This window comes from Mobula birostris, chromosome 21 (assembly GCF_030028105.1).
Source record: "Mobula birostris isolate sMobBir1 chromosome 21, sMobBir1.hap1, whole genome shotgun sequence".
In the NCBI taxonomy this organism is placed as follows: domain Eukaryota; kingdom Metazoa; phylum Chordata; class Chondrichthyes; order Myliobatiformes; family Myliobatidae; genus Mobula; species Mobula birostris.
Genome location: NC_092390.1, coordinates 41,175,966 through 41,192,869, shown reverse-complemented (window position 1 = coordinate 41,192,869; position 16,904 = coordinate 41,175,966). Strand labels below are relative to the sequence as shown.

Sequence of the window (16,904 nt, the reverse complement as noted above, 5' to 3'; positions counted from 1 at the left end):
GTAGTGTTCATGGGTTCAACGTCCATTCAGGAATCAGATGGCAGAGAGGAAGAAGCTGTTCTGGAATCATTAAGTGTGTGCCTTCAGACTTTTGCACCTCCTTCCTGATGGTTGTAATGAGAAGGCATGACCTGGTTGATGGGAGTCCTAAATGATGGGTGCTGCTTTTCAAGGCATCACTGGCTTCTGTCATATTCTGCCATTCTATTCAGATGTGTTGTTTCTCTACTGTTTACCATATGATCTTTGCTTGTATAGCATTATTAGCACTATGCAACAGTATTTGATATGTACATCTTTTTAGAGATAGTTCTACATTTTGTTTGATGTTTCATCTGTCTTTCTAATCATTTTACTGAATTTTTACATCATCCAATGTCAGCTAAATTTTCAGAAGAAATGTTCAAATCTGAACTTAAGTGAATGTAGTATCAAATCCACTTTGGTGTTTGTAAAGTCTACACCATATGGAATAAATATTGCTGTGAAATATGCTTCAAATGGGAATCTGATCCCATTTGAAACAGAAATGAGATTATCTACTACAGTACAATGTTATCTGAAATGTTTCTAATTCAATTTTAAGTTCTCAGATCCCCAGGGTCATAAACTTGAAGTTTCAGTTTTCAAATTGATGGATGCATTATCATTTTTAGTTTAGTTATCAAAATAAAAGCATAATGGGAAACTAATGCCATTCACATTGCAATGCTGGCTTGAAGACCACAGTCAGTTCGGATTGGCAACAACGTCTCCTCCATGGTTTCTATCCTCACAGGTGTACCACAAGACTGTGTGTTTAGCCCCCTGCTCTGCTAGCTTTACACATATGACTGTGTAGCTCAGCACATCTCCAATGCCAGTGGCTGAACCAAAGTTGGTGACGAATCAGCATATAGGAGGGAAATTGAAATTTCGCTTCATAATACCATAACAACAATTTCTTGCTCAATGTCAGCAAGACCAAGGAGCTGATTATTGACTGAAGGAGGAGGAAACTAGATCTCTATGAACCAGTTCTCATTGGGGGATCAGAGGTGGGGAGAGTCAGCAATTTTAAATTCCTTGATGTTCTTATATTGGGGGATTTGTCCTGGGTCTAGTGCATAAGTGCATGTTTGTGCCTCTACTTTCTTAGGAGTTTACGAAGAATGTCATGACATCTAAAACTATGACAAACTTCTATAGATGTGTTGTGGAGAGTTTCTTGACTGGCTGCACAACTGCCTGGTATAGAAAAACCAGTGGCCTTGAATGGAAAATCCTACAAAAGGTAGTGGGTATGGCCCAGTCCATCACAGTCCATCCCCACCATTGAGCATGTCTACATGAAATATTGTTGCATGAAAGCAGTGTCCTTCATCAGGGACCCCACCATCCAGGACATGCTCTCTTCTCACTGCTGCAGTCATGAAGCAGGTACTGGAGTCTCAGGACTCACACTACCAGGTTCAGAAACAGTTACTACCTCTCATCCATCAGGCTCTTGAACCAAAAGGGATAACTTCACTCAACTTCACTTGCTCCGTCATTGAAATGTTCCCACAAAGTTTGGACTCAATTTTAAGGACGCTTCATCTCATGTTCTCGATATTTATTGTTTGTTTGTTTATTTATTTATTATTATTTATTTCTTTTTGTATTTGCACAGTTTGTTGTCTGCTGCACTCTAGTTGAATGCCCAGGTTGGTGCGGTCTTTCATTGATTCTGTTATGGTTATTATTCTGTTATGGACTTATTGAGTATGCCCACAAGAAAATTAATCTCGTAGTTGTATGTAGTAACATATACAGTATGTACTTTGATACTAAATGTACTTTGAATTTTTAACTTTGCTTAAGTCTCTTTTGCTTTAAAGTTCAGTAGTTCAAGGAATTAATTTACTTAATCATTTTTGGAGTGTGGGTTTTGCTTGAAGTAGGAAGCTGGGAGGTGATAGGTGGGAAAGGTATAGGGCTGAAGAAGAAGGAATCTGGTAAGAGTGGAGAGTGGACCATAGGACAGATGGAAGTCAGGTGGGCACCACTGAGAAGATAGACAGGTAAGGAGAAAAGAGGTTAGGGGGAGCCAGATTGTGGAATGGAAGAGGAGAGAAGAGGGAGGGGGGAGATTACCTGAGATTAGAGAAATATTTGTTCATCCTATCAGGTTGGAGGCTACCTAAAAGGATCTATTCTTGACTCGTCATTGTTCTCACTCTATGTGCTCTTATGTTTTTTTTTACATCTGAATTGCCAGAAGTTAACACACCAAAATCACAGACAATTAAAAGGAAGAATGGGATATCAAAAGATATGGGAAGTAGATTTGATACAAGAATGAAGGCATCTTGTGGGTACTATTAAAATCACATTTGGAATATTGTGGAAATAAAAAATGCAGATGCTGTAAATCTACATAATATAAAAATACTCAACAATCTCAGGCCACATCTGTGGAAAGAGAAACTGCATTAACTTTTAAGTCAAAGGCTCTTCAATGAAGATCTCTGGCCTAAAACATCAGCTCTCTTTATTTTTCCACAGATATTGCCTGTCCTAAAATATTGTGCAGTTTGGTCCACCAATCCATTCAGGACTTGCCATGAGCAACAAATGTTTATTAATTTGCTTCCTAGAGTGGAGCGATTGCTCTTTTAAGGAAAGATTAAGAAGACTGGGCCTTTACACTCTTCAATGTTAGAAGTATGGGGCTTGAACCAGAGGTGAAAGATTTAAAGTAATGGGTCAGTAATCCGGTCACTTAGTCTATTCAAGATGGAAGATTATAAGTTTAAATGTGTTAAGGCAATCAAGGGATATAGGATTTGTGCATGGAAGTGATGCTGCGGTTTAAAAATCTGCCATAATTTCATTTATTAACTTACCAATTTGCTCTGTATTGTCACATGACATGTGCAGGCACAAGTAGTGTATTTTTAAATGTATTGGAACCCCAATGCTCTAATGCATTTTGGCCTTCAAATTGTTTGTTTTACTTATTGGAAGCTAACTAAATCATTGGGAGACAACGTGCTTCTGTGACTCAGGAGTCACTGCTCTTGCTTCATTGATGGAGCTATAAATTAAATTTTCATGAATATATTATAACATTATAAAGTCTTTACAGACCCAAGTCAAATTTTGACATTTGAGAGAAACGTGGCAAATCAATGTTACGTGCAATGGGGCAATTCTTTGCCTTGAGATCCTAGTGGTATTCATCTAGGCACTGAATCGATCATTCTTCTACATTGTATTAGCAGTATACTGTGCATATGACATAATCTACTCATTCAAATAATAGTCGATAACATTTGTTTGGGTAGTTATGAAGTTACATGTATAAAGCGTATTGTACATGATTGTGTGGTTTTGTAATTATAATCCTTTTCAGACCAGAGTCACTTGTTACCAGATGGAATATAGCCAAATGCAGAGAATTTTAAAAGGAAAGCAAATGTCACCTGGTACTTCTGTGGGAGAAATTGCCTGCGATGTTCTGTTTGCTTGAGTCCAATAGTTGTTCGCACAGTACACCATCTGAATTTACAATAGACTTTATTTGGTAGTTGGCACTAGTCATATAGTTAAAATCAACTATAGATATTTTGATGTTAAAATCCTTCACAATCTCAATATATTATTTCTGATGTTACAAATTTGAGTTTTTTTTTCCATACAGATCAGCAAGATACAATAGAGGGTATATATTCACACAGTTGCATATTTAGATGCAAATGAGCAGATTATATGTAGAAATGTTAATATGAAAGAACAAAATTCTTGAACTTACACTGTGGAATAACAGGCAACACCAGTCTAATTTTTTCTGACATACTTCCTGCTGCTTTGATTAAAATATTTTCAAAGGAAGCTGTTATTAAAGTAGCAGAAAAAAAGCAATTTAATCATTTATACATGTCCTCTCATAACATAAATTCATTGCGGCTGCTTATTTCAGTGAGTAAATTCATATCTTATTTTTAAAAAGGTATTTGTAAGTTTTTCAGTAGGTTGTGATTGAATATATTATCGTTTTTAAATCTGTTATTACATTTGAGGGTCTGTTATGTATTTAATATTTCAATAATATTTGAGTAATCTTGTATATTGTTTGATTTAGCATTCTGGTTCATTCAATAATTCATTAGAGATGTACATTTAAGCACCTTGCTTAAAGTAAATACAGAGTTAGACATGCATTTTGGACTCCCATGCCTTCTTTTGAATTACTTTAAACTTTTGAACTTACAAAACATAACCGGGTCCTTCAGAAATCTCATGTGAACGGAAATGCATTAAATAGGAGAAATGGAGAAGGCTAGTTCTGTCAATGAGGAGTGACAAGAATATGAGGACATATTCTTCTGGTAACCTTTGATGCCTTGTCCAATCAAGAACCTATCAATCTCTGCCTTAAATACACCCAACGACCTGGTCTCCACAGCTGCCTGTGGTAATAAATACCACAAACTCACCACCCTAAGGCTAAAGAAATTTCTCTGCATCTCTGTTTTAAATGGATGCCCCCCTATTCTGAGGCTGTACCCTCTTGTCCTATATTCCCCCACCATGGGAAACATCCTTTTCACATCTATGCTGTCTAGGCCTTTCAACATTCGAAAGGTTTCAATAAGATCCTCCTCATCCTTCTAGATTCCAATGAGTACAGACACAGAGCTATCAAACGTTCCTTGTATGATAACCCTTTTATTCCCGGAATTATCCTTGTGAACCTCCTCTGAACCTTCTCCAATGCCAGCACATCTTTTCTTAGATGAGGAGCCCAAAACTGTTCACAATACTCAAGGTGAGGCCTCACCAGTGCCCTGCTCTTGTATTTTAGACCTCTCGAAAATGAATGCTAACATTGCATTTGCCTTCCTCACCACCAACTCAACCTGTAGGTTAACCTTTAGGTAGTTGTGCACTGGGACTCCCAAGTCCCTTTGCATCTCAGATTTTTGGATTTTCTCCCCATTTAGAAAATAATCTGCTCATTTATTTCTTCCACCAAAGTGCATGACCATGCATTTTCCAGCATTTTATTTCATTTGCCACTTTCTTACTCATTTTCCAAAACTGTCTAATTCCTTCTGCAACCTACCTGTTTCCTCAACATGACCTGCCCCTCCACCCATCTTCATATCATCTGCAAACTTGGCAACAAAGTCATCTATTCCATCATCTAATTCATTGATATATAGCATAAAAAGAAGTGGTCCCAACATTGACCCCTGCAGAATACCACTAGTTACTGGCACCAACCAGACAAGGATTCTTTTATTCCCACTCGCTGCCTCCTATCAATTAAATGCTCTAACCATGCTGGTAACTTTCCTGTAATACCATGAGCTCTTAACTTGGTAAGCAGCCTCATGTGTGGCACCTTGTGAAAGGCCAAATATACAACATCCACTACATCTCCTTTATCTATCCTACTTGTAATCTTGTTAAAGAACTCCAACAGGTTTTTCAGGCAAGATTTTCCCTTAAGGAAACCATGCTAACTTTGTTCTATCTTGCCCTGTGTCACCAAGTACTCCATAAATTCATCCTTAACAATTGACTCCAACACTTTCCCAAACACTGAGGTCGGGCTAATTGGTCTATAATTTCCTTTTTGCTGCCTTTCTTCTTCCTTAAAGAGTAGAGTGACACTTGCAATTTTCCAGTCCTCTGGCACTATGCCAGAGTCCAATGATTTTTGAAAGATCATTATTAATGCCTCCACAATCGCTACAGCTACCTCTTTCAGAACCCTAGTGTACAGTTCATCTGGTCCAGGTAACTTATGTACCCTTAGCAGAGTGAAGGGATATGGGGGGAAGGCAGGAAAAGGGTACTGATTGTGGATGATCAGCCATGATCACAGTGAATGGTGGTGCTGGCTCAAAGGGCTGAATGGCCTACTCCTGCATCTATTGTCTATTGTCTTAGGTCTTTCAGCTTTTTGAGCACCTTCTCCCTTGTGATAGTAACTACATTCACTTCTCTTCCCTCACACCTTTCAACATCTGGCACATTGGAAGTGTCTTCCACAGTAAAGACTGTTGCAAAATGTTCATCTAGTTGATCTGCCATCTCCTTGTACCCTGTTATTATTTCTGTGGCCTCATTTTCTAGCAGTCCTATAACCATTCTCCTCTCTATTTTTTACATACTTGAAAAAGCCTTTGCTATCTACTTCAATATTGTTTGGTAGCTTGCTTTCATATTCCATCTTTTCTTTTGGTTGCTCTCTGTAGGTTTTTAAAAGCTTCCCAATACTCAGTCTTCCCATTAATTTTTACTTTGTTGTATGCCCTCTCTTTTGCTTTTACAGTTGCTTTGGTTTCGCTTGTCAGCCACGGTTGGACTGTTTTGCCATTTGAGTATTTCTTTGTTTTTAGAAAACATCTATCCTGCACCTTCCTCATTTTTATCCCCCACAAACTCATGCCATTACTGCTCTGATGCCATCCCTGCCAGCATCTCCTTCCAATTTACTTTGGCCAACTCCTCTCTTATACCGCTGTAATTTCCTTTACTCCACTGAAATACTGCTACGTCAGACCTTACTTTCCCTCAATTAAATTTCAAGTTGAACTCAATCATATTGTGATCACTGCCTCCTAAGGGTTCTTTTAGATTATGCTCCCTAATCACCTCCAGTTCATTACATAACACACAATCCAGTACAGCTGATCCCCTAGTAAGCTCGACGACCAACTGCTCTAAAAAGCCATCTCATAAGCATTCAACAAACTCACTCCCTTGAGATCCATTACCAACCTGATTTTCACAATCAACCTGCATGTTGAAATCTCCCATGACTATCATAACACTGCTCTTTTGACATGCCTTTTCTATTTCCCACTGTAATCTATGGGTGACTACTGTTGGGAGGCCTGTATATAACTACAGTCAGGGTTCTTTTACCCTTGTGGTTTCTTAACTCAACCTACAAGGATTCAACATCTTCCGATCCTATGTCACAATTTCTACTGACTTGATGCCATTCTTTACCAGCAGAGCCACGCCACCCTCTCTGCCGACTTGATACAATGTATAACCTTGACATGCAGCTCCCAGCTATAACCATCCTTCAGCCACGATTCAGTGATGGCAACAACATCATACCTGACAATCTGTAATAGTGCAGCATGGTCATCCATCTTCTCCCTTAAACTCTGTGCATTGAGATATAACACTTTAAGTACTGCATTTGCTACTCTTTTTGATTCTGCACCATAATGCAATGATACTCACACTGCTGGCTGCAATTTTGTCATCTGCCTTCCTTTCCTGACAGTCTGACTGCATGCTATCTTCGCTGTTTTACCATCTGTCCTATCCTAAGTCCCTTCCGTCCCGTTCCCACCCTCTTGCCAAATTAGTTTAAACCCTCCCCAAGAGCTCTAACAAATTGCCTACGAGAATATTGGTTCCCCTCAGGTTCAGGTGCAACCTGTCACCTCTGTACAGGTCATACCTCCCCCAGAAGAGAGACATTCCATTCCAATAGTACGGTACATTGTAACGCAGTTTCAATGGATTGTTACTACAGTACTTCCATAATAATTTTAGTGAATGTCTGATACACAAGCATACATTAATCATAAAATTCATATTTGTTTTGCAAGAAGGTGTCACCTTTATATAGCATTATGAAACTAGCAATAGAAAGGATAGTCAGCTCTTCCAAAAAAAGTAGTATAATCCCCAATTCCCTTCTCCCTCATAGACCTTCCTTCAAACGGTTTATTTTTTTCAGATTTGAAAGATAAACCTTGTAGAATTTCTCCAGTTGCTTTGTGTTGATTTGTGAAAGCATCACACTTATTTGCATACTTCCACTTCCTAGGAATATGGTGCCAAATAAATTATAAAACCAAAAAAAAAGTAAATCTGAAATAAAATCAGAAAGTGCAGGAAATATTCAGCAAATCAAGCTGGAAAAAATCCAGCAGACTGACTCCTCTCAAAGAAGAATGTGCCTGTTCTATAAAAACAATCATGCTGTACACCAGTGATTTGTAGAGCACCTCCTCTGTGGAAAACCATCCCAAGGCAATCTAATCCATTCAAACTAAACAAATTATTTATACCAGTCACAAGGAGAGCACATATTCAATCCCAGTGAGTCAAACATTGGTAACCTATATTAAGTGAGAATTAGGATTGCAGTGGATTTGTTTTTTTTTGTCTTCCACCTGAATTCCTTGCTGGTCAAATCAAAGTGTGTTCCCAAACCAAAGGCTCATCAAATTGGCTGTTGCAGTGGAAATTTTCAGTGACAAATTATCTTGAAGATTTTTTGAACTGTCTATGTAAATTTGCTTTTATCTTGGTTTGTAAGGAAGCTACAGAACATATTCTTCACCATTGCTGAGAAAACAAACACACAGCATTCAATTTCAGTAATCATATTTCATTCATTAAGTTAAAAAAACAGCTCATCAACCTATAATTATTTTTTCATTCTCCTTTTCTCTAGGGATTTGAAGAATAACTTGATTAGCAACATTGAGCCTGGGGCTTTCTTTGGGCTTTCAGAGCTGAGGCAATTGTAAGTACTTGTTCTCTTGAAATTACCTGTGACATTAGTTCATGAATTTCCTAGTTCATTCTGGGTGAAACATTGAGAAGTAACAAAACTTAAGAAATATTTCATTATTACTCTCAAAACAAAATAGAGGTTGACCCTATTATTTTCAAATAATGACATATTGAGAACAAAATACGTTGTTATTCTTTTAGGTAAAAGAGTAGATTGTTTGATGATGTTTCAAGATGAAATGTTTTTAAAGATGTTTAATGTTTATTTAGGAATCTGGAATGATTGGGACCTGTGTAGTTCTGGATTAGAAATTTTGCTGAATCACGGGGGTTACGTTAGGATTAAATAAATAAACACCTCTAACACATTTGATGATCACCTCACCGTACCGGTAAAGTACCTTGTAAATAGTACAAGTTGAATAATAAAGAAAAAAGAAATGACAAATGAAAAGCCCGAAACACTGCACAAAGTGTTATGCTATGTCACTGCTTGATATGCTGAAACCACCCTTCACCGTAATCACACTCATAATCCAGCCCCTTGGTATGAACATAGAATTCTCCAACTTCCGGTAATTCCCTCCCCCTCCCTTCCCCTATCCCTATTTCACTCTGCCCCCTCCCCCAGCTGCCTATCACCTCCCTCCTGGTTCCGCCTCCTTCTACGACCCATTGTGTTTTTCCCTATTCCTTCTTCACCTTTCCTGCCTATCACCTCCCTGCTTCCCCTCCCCCACCCCTTTATCTTTCCCCTTACTGGTTTTTCACCTGGAACCTACCAGCCTTCTCCTTCCCACCCACCCCCCACCTTCTTTATAGGGCCTCTGCCCCTTCCCCCTACAGTCCAGACGAAGGGTTCTGGCCTGAAACATTGACTGATCGTTTCCACGGATGCTGCCCGACCTGCTGAGTTCCTCCAGCGTGTTGTGAGTGTTACTTTGACCCCAGCATCTGCAGAGTATTTTGAATTTATAATCCAGTCCTAATTCTTAATGAAGTAATTTCACTTGTTCCTCCACCATTCCTCCTGATAGTACTACACCCTCGCTGACGTGAAATTTAAACCACTTTGAGAACTTTATCGAGTTGTGAACATCTTCCATCTTTTATTCTTTTCCTTATGCACATCTGTTTTTTGATTCACTGTGAACAAAGAACTGGAGTAACTTTTCTTTTTGTTTCTCTCTATCATAAACTGTGGAAGATCCAATGTTATACAAGTCGCATATGCTTTTCACATACACCAGTCATGTTTTTTTTAGAACTTCCACCTTATCTTGTATAGATAATGTATGGTGTTTGTGCTTTACACCATGAGGAGCACTTCCTTTATTCAATGAAGTCATGACTGGGGCCAGATAAACACAGTTTATAAAAATAAATGCAGAATAACACAGGGCAATGACTTGCTACTTTTAAAGCCCGTGCCAACAGCTGATTCTGTTAATGGCACCACCAGAACAGTGGTGTCGAGTTGGCGCAGCGATGCAGGAAATTTGAAATTAGGCTAGCGAAAATCATGTCCGAACCAGTGACAGAACCAGGTTACTGATTGCCGGATTCCAGGTGGTCGACCTGTATTAAATTTTGCAGAACGAGTAAAATGGTTAGTTTACTAATGTTAAAGAAAGTAGGGAGGCATTTAATAGGCAATCTCCAAATGTTTGCAGCCTTGAAGAAAGGATATAAAGCACACACATGTATGAAGGAATCTGAACTGTCTTGAGTTTCACAGATTACGGGGTCTAATGCTTTTTCCTTTTTTTTAACTTGATGGACTTTAGCACCTGTTTAAAAGTATGCTTTTCTTTAGTATTCCAGCATTTAAACTGCATTTTATTTGAAGGGTTTAGACTTCAAGGGTAAAAGTAATTTTGGAAGTTTGACATGGACATGTTTTTAGTATTAAGAGTCATGAAATATTCTCTTCAGTCATGTTGATTGCAGGTGAGAGAAAGAAAAGAGGAAATAAAGAAAACCCTGGGACTCTCTGAAACCATATTTCTTTCTTGCACCGTGCCTTACTTTCTCAATACTTCTACTATTTGGTATTTGAATTCGACCAGGCTTACATTTGTGAGAAAGATTCTTATTATGAGTATATAAGCATTTACTTAAAAAATGATGTAAAAGGGGAACTAGCATTTTCTGTAATGCAGAAGCCTCCTTCTGGGTAAGTAAAGCTCGAAGTTCAGGTTGTGCATGCAGTGTTCATGTGCAATGACTCTGTGCTTGCATGCAGTATGCAATATATTGAACTGCACATTTTTTGTACTCAAATATAACTTTGAAATATTGGTCAGATTTGAAATTAATCCATTTCTATTATTGAATAAGGTGAATTCATGACATGTACAATACTGTGTAAAAAGCCTCAGGCATATATATAAATGTAGTAATTTTATGTCTTGCACTGTATTACTGCCACCAAAAAAAAACAATTTTCATGACACATGTGAGTGATGATAAACCTGATTCTGATATGGGTTTGTATTGTGGAATGAGAGGGAGAAGGGGACAGGAAGAGGGAAACCATGGTTGGTGAAATGGGAAGGGAGGGGAAAACACCAGAGAGACACTCTGTAATGATCAATGACCAGTTTTTTGGAGTCAAATGGACTTGCCTGGTGGAACCGCCCCCCACAAATCCTGGCACTCCTCTGCAACCTGTACTACAGCCCTCCAGCGGCACTCTACCCTCACCATTCCGAACATCCTTTGCTCCCTCCAGATTTACAAACTCACTCTCAGCTCCATGTTGGCAAATACAGTACTGTGCAAAAGTATTAGGTATCTAAGTTACAGATATGCGCATAAGACTTCTGCACAGTACTGTCGTATGACAGTGCCAGGAGGATCACATGGGCTCATTCACATATAGTTACACAAATAGAAAAGGTAGAAACAACTTTTACGATGCTAACTCTTCATAGTGATTCAGAAGATGTATAGAGAGAGGAACAGTATTTTCATTAAAATTTTCTTAAATATTGTATTATTTACTTGTCTGCAGCAATATTACTAAATATTAAAACTGCTTCTACTCCACTACACATTTTTGGATATTTAAACATCAATAGAGCGTCCTCATCAAATATATGTAGTTACAAGGAACATAACAAGTGTAATGGCAGCATGAAGGCTGTGCAATCAACAGCTTGGCAACAGCTTCTGGCAGTAGGAGAATTGGTACAATTTCCTACATTGTCTATCTTGCAGAGTTTGAATCAAACTGAATGAAGTTTACATCAGAATTTTGCCCTGAGATTACTTTTGCTCAGTCATCAAGGTAGTGTGATTGACAAAAAGAACTGCCTGAGAATGGATACCAGCCCAGTCTTTTCAACTAACCGTCCCAATGGACCAGTCAAGAATTGTCACTGAAACAATCATTTGAGCTGTGTCACAGTTCTAGTTGTACACTATTATTCTCTCTAAACTCCTCATTTTTTCACTTTTCTAACCTTTAAACACACTGGTGAATTATTTGTTATCATCATACTCCAAGTTTATCTCAAGAATGACCATTCCCTCATTAGTAGGACTTGCACAGTGATGATCTCACGCTGAATCAGTCTAGTCATTCAGCTACAGAAATACAAATCCCTAAAAGTAGTAATGCAGTTTAGTGAAGCTCAGGGTTTCAATCTAATAGGGATAAAACTGTAAAAATTAGGAGTTATGCAGAAGTCACTTGGAACCTTGGTTAGACCATACTTAATATAATTGAATTACGTGGCTTTCCTATTATTAACAGGAAGTAAAAGTACCAGAGAATAAGAAAATAGTGGGGTCAAAGTATTACCGAGAAGCTATATGTATCAGGAGAGATTAAATAAACTTTAGAGAAAGCGTCAATTATCCGATGGAGCTCTCAACTATCTGATAGTTTAGACATACAGCAATTTGTGTAGAAGTTGCATTTCACCTGTTTTCGGTGAATTTAGCACTAATAATGATTTTAGCCTCCAGCATTGAACTGTGGAATTTAGCCAAAATAACCATAAGACCATAAGATGTAGGAGTAGAATTAAGCCATTTGGCCTATTGAATCTGCTCTGCCATTCAGTCATGGCTTGTTTTTATTTAAACCTCTCCTGCCTTCTCCTGGTGATCATTAATCCCCTTACCAATCTAGAACCTATCTATCTGCCATAAATATCTGCAGTGATTTGACTTATACAGCCACCTGTGGCCACAGATTCCACAGAATCACTACCCTCTGGCTGAAGAAATTCCTCATCTCCGGTCTAAAGGGATATATGGAAAAGAGCTAGGGTCATTTTTGCCCTGAAAGATGTGCTAAAATAGGATTTGCCTGACTTGTGATTGTAGAGATTCTTTGCATTTACTTCATTTTTGTAGGGAAGTTCATCAATCTATAAACAGCCAGTTCCCATGGCAGTCATAGAACAGCTGCATAAAAGGCTGACCTGGAAATGAGAAAAATGAAGGGGAATGAGGTCAATGTAGTCTTCAGTGTGTGTGGCCAATCCCCAACTGACCACAGCTCTGATGGAGACCCATGTTTTAGTTGAACCACAGCGTCATTAAGGGCATGATGATCATTGACACAGGATTGGAACCTAATACGTTGTGGTGCATAATATAAAAAGGCTTCTAAACAAAGAAGGAACAAGGAAAATTGCTCGATAACTCCTCGGACTATTTTGAATACATATCAATCAAATGTGGTCATCAATATAAACATTCCTATCTTTGGTGGTTTTAGCAGTTGTGCCCCTTGTGTTATTTGTGACCTGCCATTTGATGATATGAGAAATCCAGTTTCAGTGTCAAGAGGGTGAAAGGAACAGGTCCACAATGTCTGTATCGTTTCTTATACTTTATATTCTTGTTGCCTTAAAATCAATGTCTATCTCATCTCCCTCTTCCTTGAATATGTTTGGAAATTAAGAACTTTGATGTTTTCTGCCTCCATATTCAGGTTATTTTATAACTATTAGGATTCACAATCTCCTTTGTTATTTTCTTCTGTTCAAATATTTGTGGAACGTTTCATGGTTTTTCAATGATTTTACCTGCTGTTTTTTGCCAGACTTCTACTGATTGACTATAGCAGCACCTTCAATAGAATAATTCCAGACAAACTCATCTCTAAATGCCTTGACAAAGGGCTCAGCAACTGGAAGCTGAACTTCCTGACAAACTGGCCATATTCAGTAATGGTAGGCAACAATACATCCAGATGATTATCTCCAGCACTTGTACCCTGCAAGGCTGAATCCTCAGCCTCTTGCTTTACTCCCCAAGCACTCACAATTCTGTGGCCACATTCTGCTCAAGCTCCATCTTTAAGTTCGCAAGTGACATCACAGTAGTAGGCTGAATTTCAAACAATGATGAGACAGAGTTACACGAGGCTAATAGCTGGTTTAGTGGCATTGTGAAAAGACCACAATGCAAGCAAAACAAAAGATCTGGTCATTCACTTCAGGAAGATGGGTGGAGTGCATACCCTATCAGTCTTGAGGTGGAGATGGTTAAATGCTTCAAGTTCTTAGATATAAGTGTTGCCAATAGCCTGTCCTGGTCAAACCATGTCAACTAAATGGCTAAGAAAGGATGCCAGCACCTCTGATTTGTCAGAAGGCTAAGGAAATTTGGCAAAGACCCTGATCAATTTTTACAAATATATTATAGGCATCCATTAGTCTCGTCTTGGAAGGTTTCCAGGGTGCAGGCCTGGGCAAGGTTGTATGGAAGACTGGCAGTTGCCCATGCTGCAAGTTTCCCCTCTCCACGCCACCGATGTTGTCCAAGGGAAAGGCACTAGGGCCGATACAGCTTGGCACAGGTGTCGTCGCAGAGCAATGTGTGGTTAAGTGCCTTGCTCAAGGGCACAACACGCTGCCACAGCTGAGGCTCGAACTAGTGACCTTCAGATCACTAGACCGACACCTTAACCACTTGGCCACGGGCCAGCACCACAGAGAGGTGTTACAAATAAACCACAGAGAGCACCCTATCCTGATGGATTACATTTGGGTCTCGTAACTGCTCTGGCCAAGATTGCATGAATTGTAGAGAGCTGTAAACACAGCCCAGACTATCAGGACACCAGCCTCCCCTCTATTGACTCTGGATACACTGTCTGCTACCTTAGGAAAGCAGACAACATATTGAGGCCCCTCAAAAACCAGACATTTCCTTCTCCCCCTTCCATCAAGCAGGAAATACAAAAGCTTGAAAATATAGACCAACAAACTCGAGAACAGCGTTTGCACTGCTGTTATAAGACTCTAGAGCAAACCTCTTGTGCAATAAAGAAGACCCCTTGGTCTCTCAATCTGTTCATCATGGCCCTTACACCTTATTGATCTATAAACTCTGCACTTCGTCTGGGTATAATCTGCATTCTGTTATTGCTTTTATTTTATACTACATTGATGTACATATATTTGGAATGATGTGTCTGGATGGCTTGCAGAGCAAAGATTTTCATTGTATCTTGGTGCACATGACAATAATAAACTAATTACCAATTAACTTTTTTTTAACATTTCAGCTGGCACCTTTCATGTTTTTTTTGTGGCTTCACTTATCACCTTCTAGCTATTCTTCTTCCACTGCCCCAACCTTTTTATTCTGGCATCTCACCCCACCCCCTTCCTTTCTAATCCTGATAAGAGGTCTCAACCTTCTGTTTATTCATTTCCGTTGATGCTGCCTGACTTGCTGAGTTTCTCCAAAGTTTTGTGTACGTTGCTTTGGATTTCCAGCATCTGCAGACTTCCTTGTGTTTGTAATTACTAATTATCATTTTTCAAAATTTCCCCTGGCATCTTCTTGGTCTTTTTGTCTGGTGTTCAATGTTCCGCATATGTGAAAAGTTTCAATTTGTTTCTTTATACTCATTTTATGTTTCTTCACATCCACAGCAATCTAGAATTGAGAGCTCTACTTTTCCTTTTATTGGGAAGAGATTTGCTCTGAGCTCTTACTTTCTCCTGCTTGAATATCTTTTGCTCATCTGATAAAGATTTATCTGTAAGTAGCTGTTTCCAGTCCACTTTTGTTTAGTTATATGCTTGGTCTCATCATTCATTTTCCAGATTTGGCTCAGCCACCCTGTGCTTTTTCATGTTTAGAATTCCTCAGCCTAATCCTGCTAAAGTTACTAGCATGTGAACAGGTGTCAGGCATTTGGCCTGCAGTGCTAACTTTTTCACTGATCATTTTGCTCAGACTCCTTAACTTTCTCTTGACTGCTGTTAACAATCCTCAACTTCAACAAGGTATTTTGCCAGGCCTCCATCCTTTACAAAGGTCCGTTCAATTGAAATTAGTCTCTCACTGAGAGATAAAACATTTTGACAGGGCTTCATATTAGAGTTAAGTCATTTCAACTCATCATTTCCGCAAGGGACAGAGATACAGATTCGCTGTGGGTTAACATGAAAACAAATGACTGTAAGGCTGCTGGGATGCAATGATGTACAGTTGTTAACACCGCCAAAAATGTAACAACTACTTTGTATGATTCAGTTTGTACGTATGTTTTCAGTCTGTATTTTCATCTCTTATAGCTTGCGTTTGATTTACTGCCTTCTTACAGTGGAGAGTTTGACTTTTCTCACCATCTGTGGCAGCCGGTAGCTAGTGGTAAGGCTTGAAGCAGCAGACAGCAGAACTGTCAGCACGTCTACCAAATTCCTGACACCAGCTCTGGCTGCAGTCATAGTAATTTCCCCACCCCCTGCAGTGCGCGAACTCCAATGCCTGCTGCGGGCACACACCCAGTCCATGTCTGAACCCTTGGCTTCAGTCACAGTACCAGCCACTTATGCTATCAATGTATTTTAACTTATTTACAAAAACACCAGTAAAAAACATTATAGTACTATGCAAAAGTTGCAGGCACATATATATAGTTAGGCTGCCTAAGACTTTTGCATAGTACTGTTTTTGTCAATGTGGAGCAGAGATCGAGTTTGTAAATCTGACAGGAGCAAAGGATGTTGGGAATGGGGAGGGTGGAGCACTGTGGGAGGGGGGTGGGACCGGTGGCAGAGGATGAGTACCGGGGCGGGTGAGTGGGTGGTGCAGGTGCGGACATACCCAACCCTGAGACACTAGGCAAGATAATTTGATTCCAAACAATTGGTTTATTGATTATTACAGAATGTCTCCCTGGTGCTTCCTGCTCCCTCCCTTCTCCCTTCTTTTCCCAACCATGATTTCCCTCTCGCAGCCCTCTTCCCACTCTCAGTCCCCAATAGAGAGCCATATCAAAATCAGGTTTATCATCACTCACAAATGTCATGAAATTTGTTTTTTTTTGCAGCAGTACAGTGCAATTCATAAAATTATGACAGTAATGTGCAAATGTCGTAGGCACTCTAGCTATATATATG

General features: G+C 39.2%; 1 protein-coding gene across 2 annotated transcripts in view; it reads left to right on the top strand.

Annotated features, from left to right (window-relative positions):
* Nucleotides 1–16,904, top strand: part of LOC140185754 (adhesion G protein-coupled receptor A1) — a 550,512-nt gene that overhangs the window by 191,271 nt on the left and 342,337 nt on the right. For both annotated transcript variants that reach the window (XM_072239373.1, XM_072239372.1), the window contains exon 3: nt 8,462–8,533. In XM_072239373.1, the coding sequence (XP_072095474.1) occupies nt 8,462–8,533 (72 nt within the window). The remainder of the gene's footprint in view (nt 1–8,461; nt 8,534–16,904) is intronic.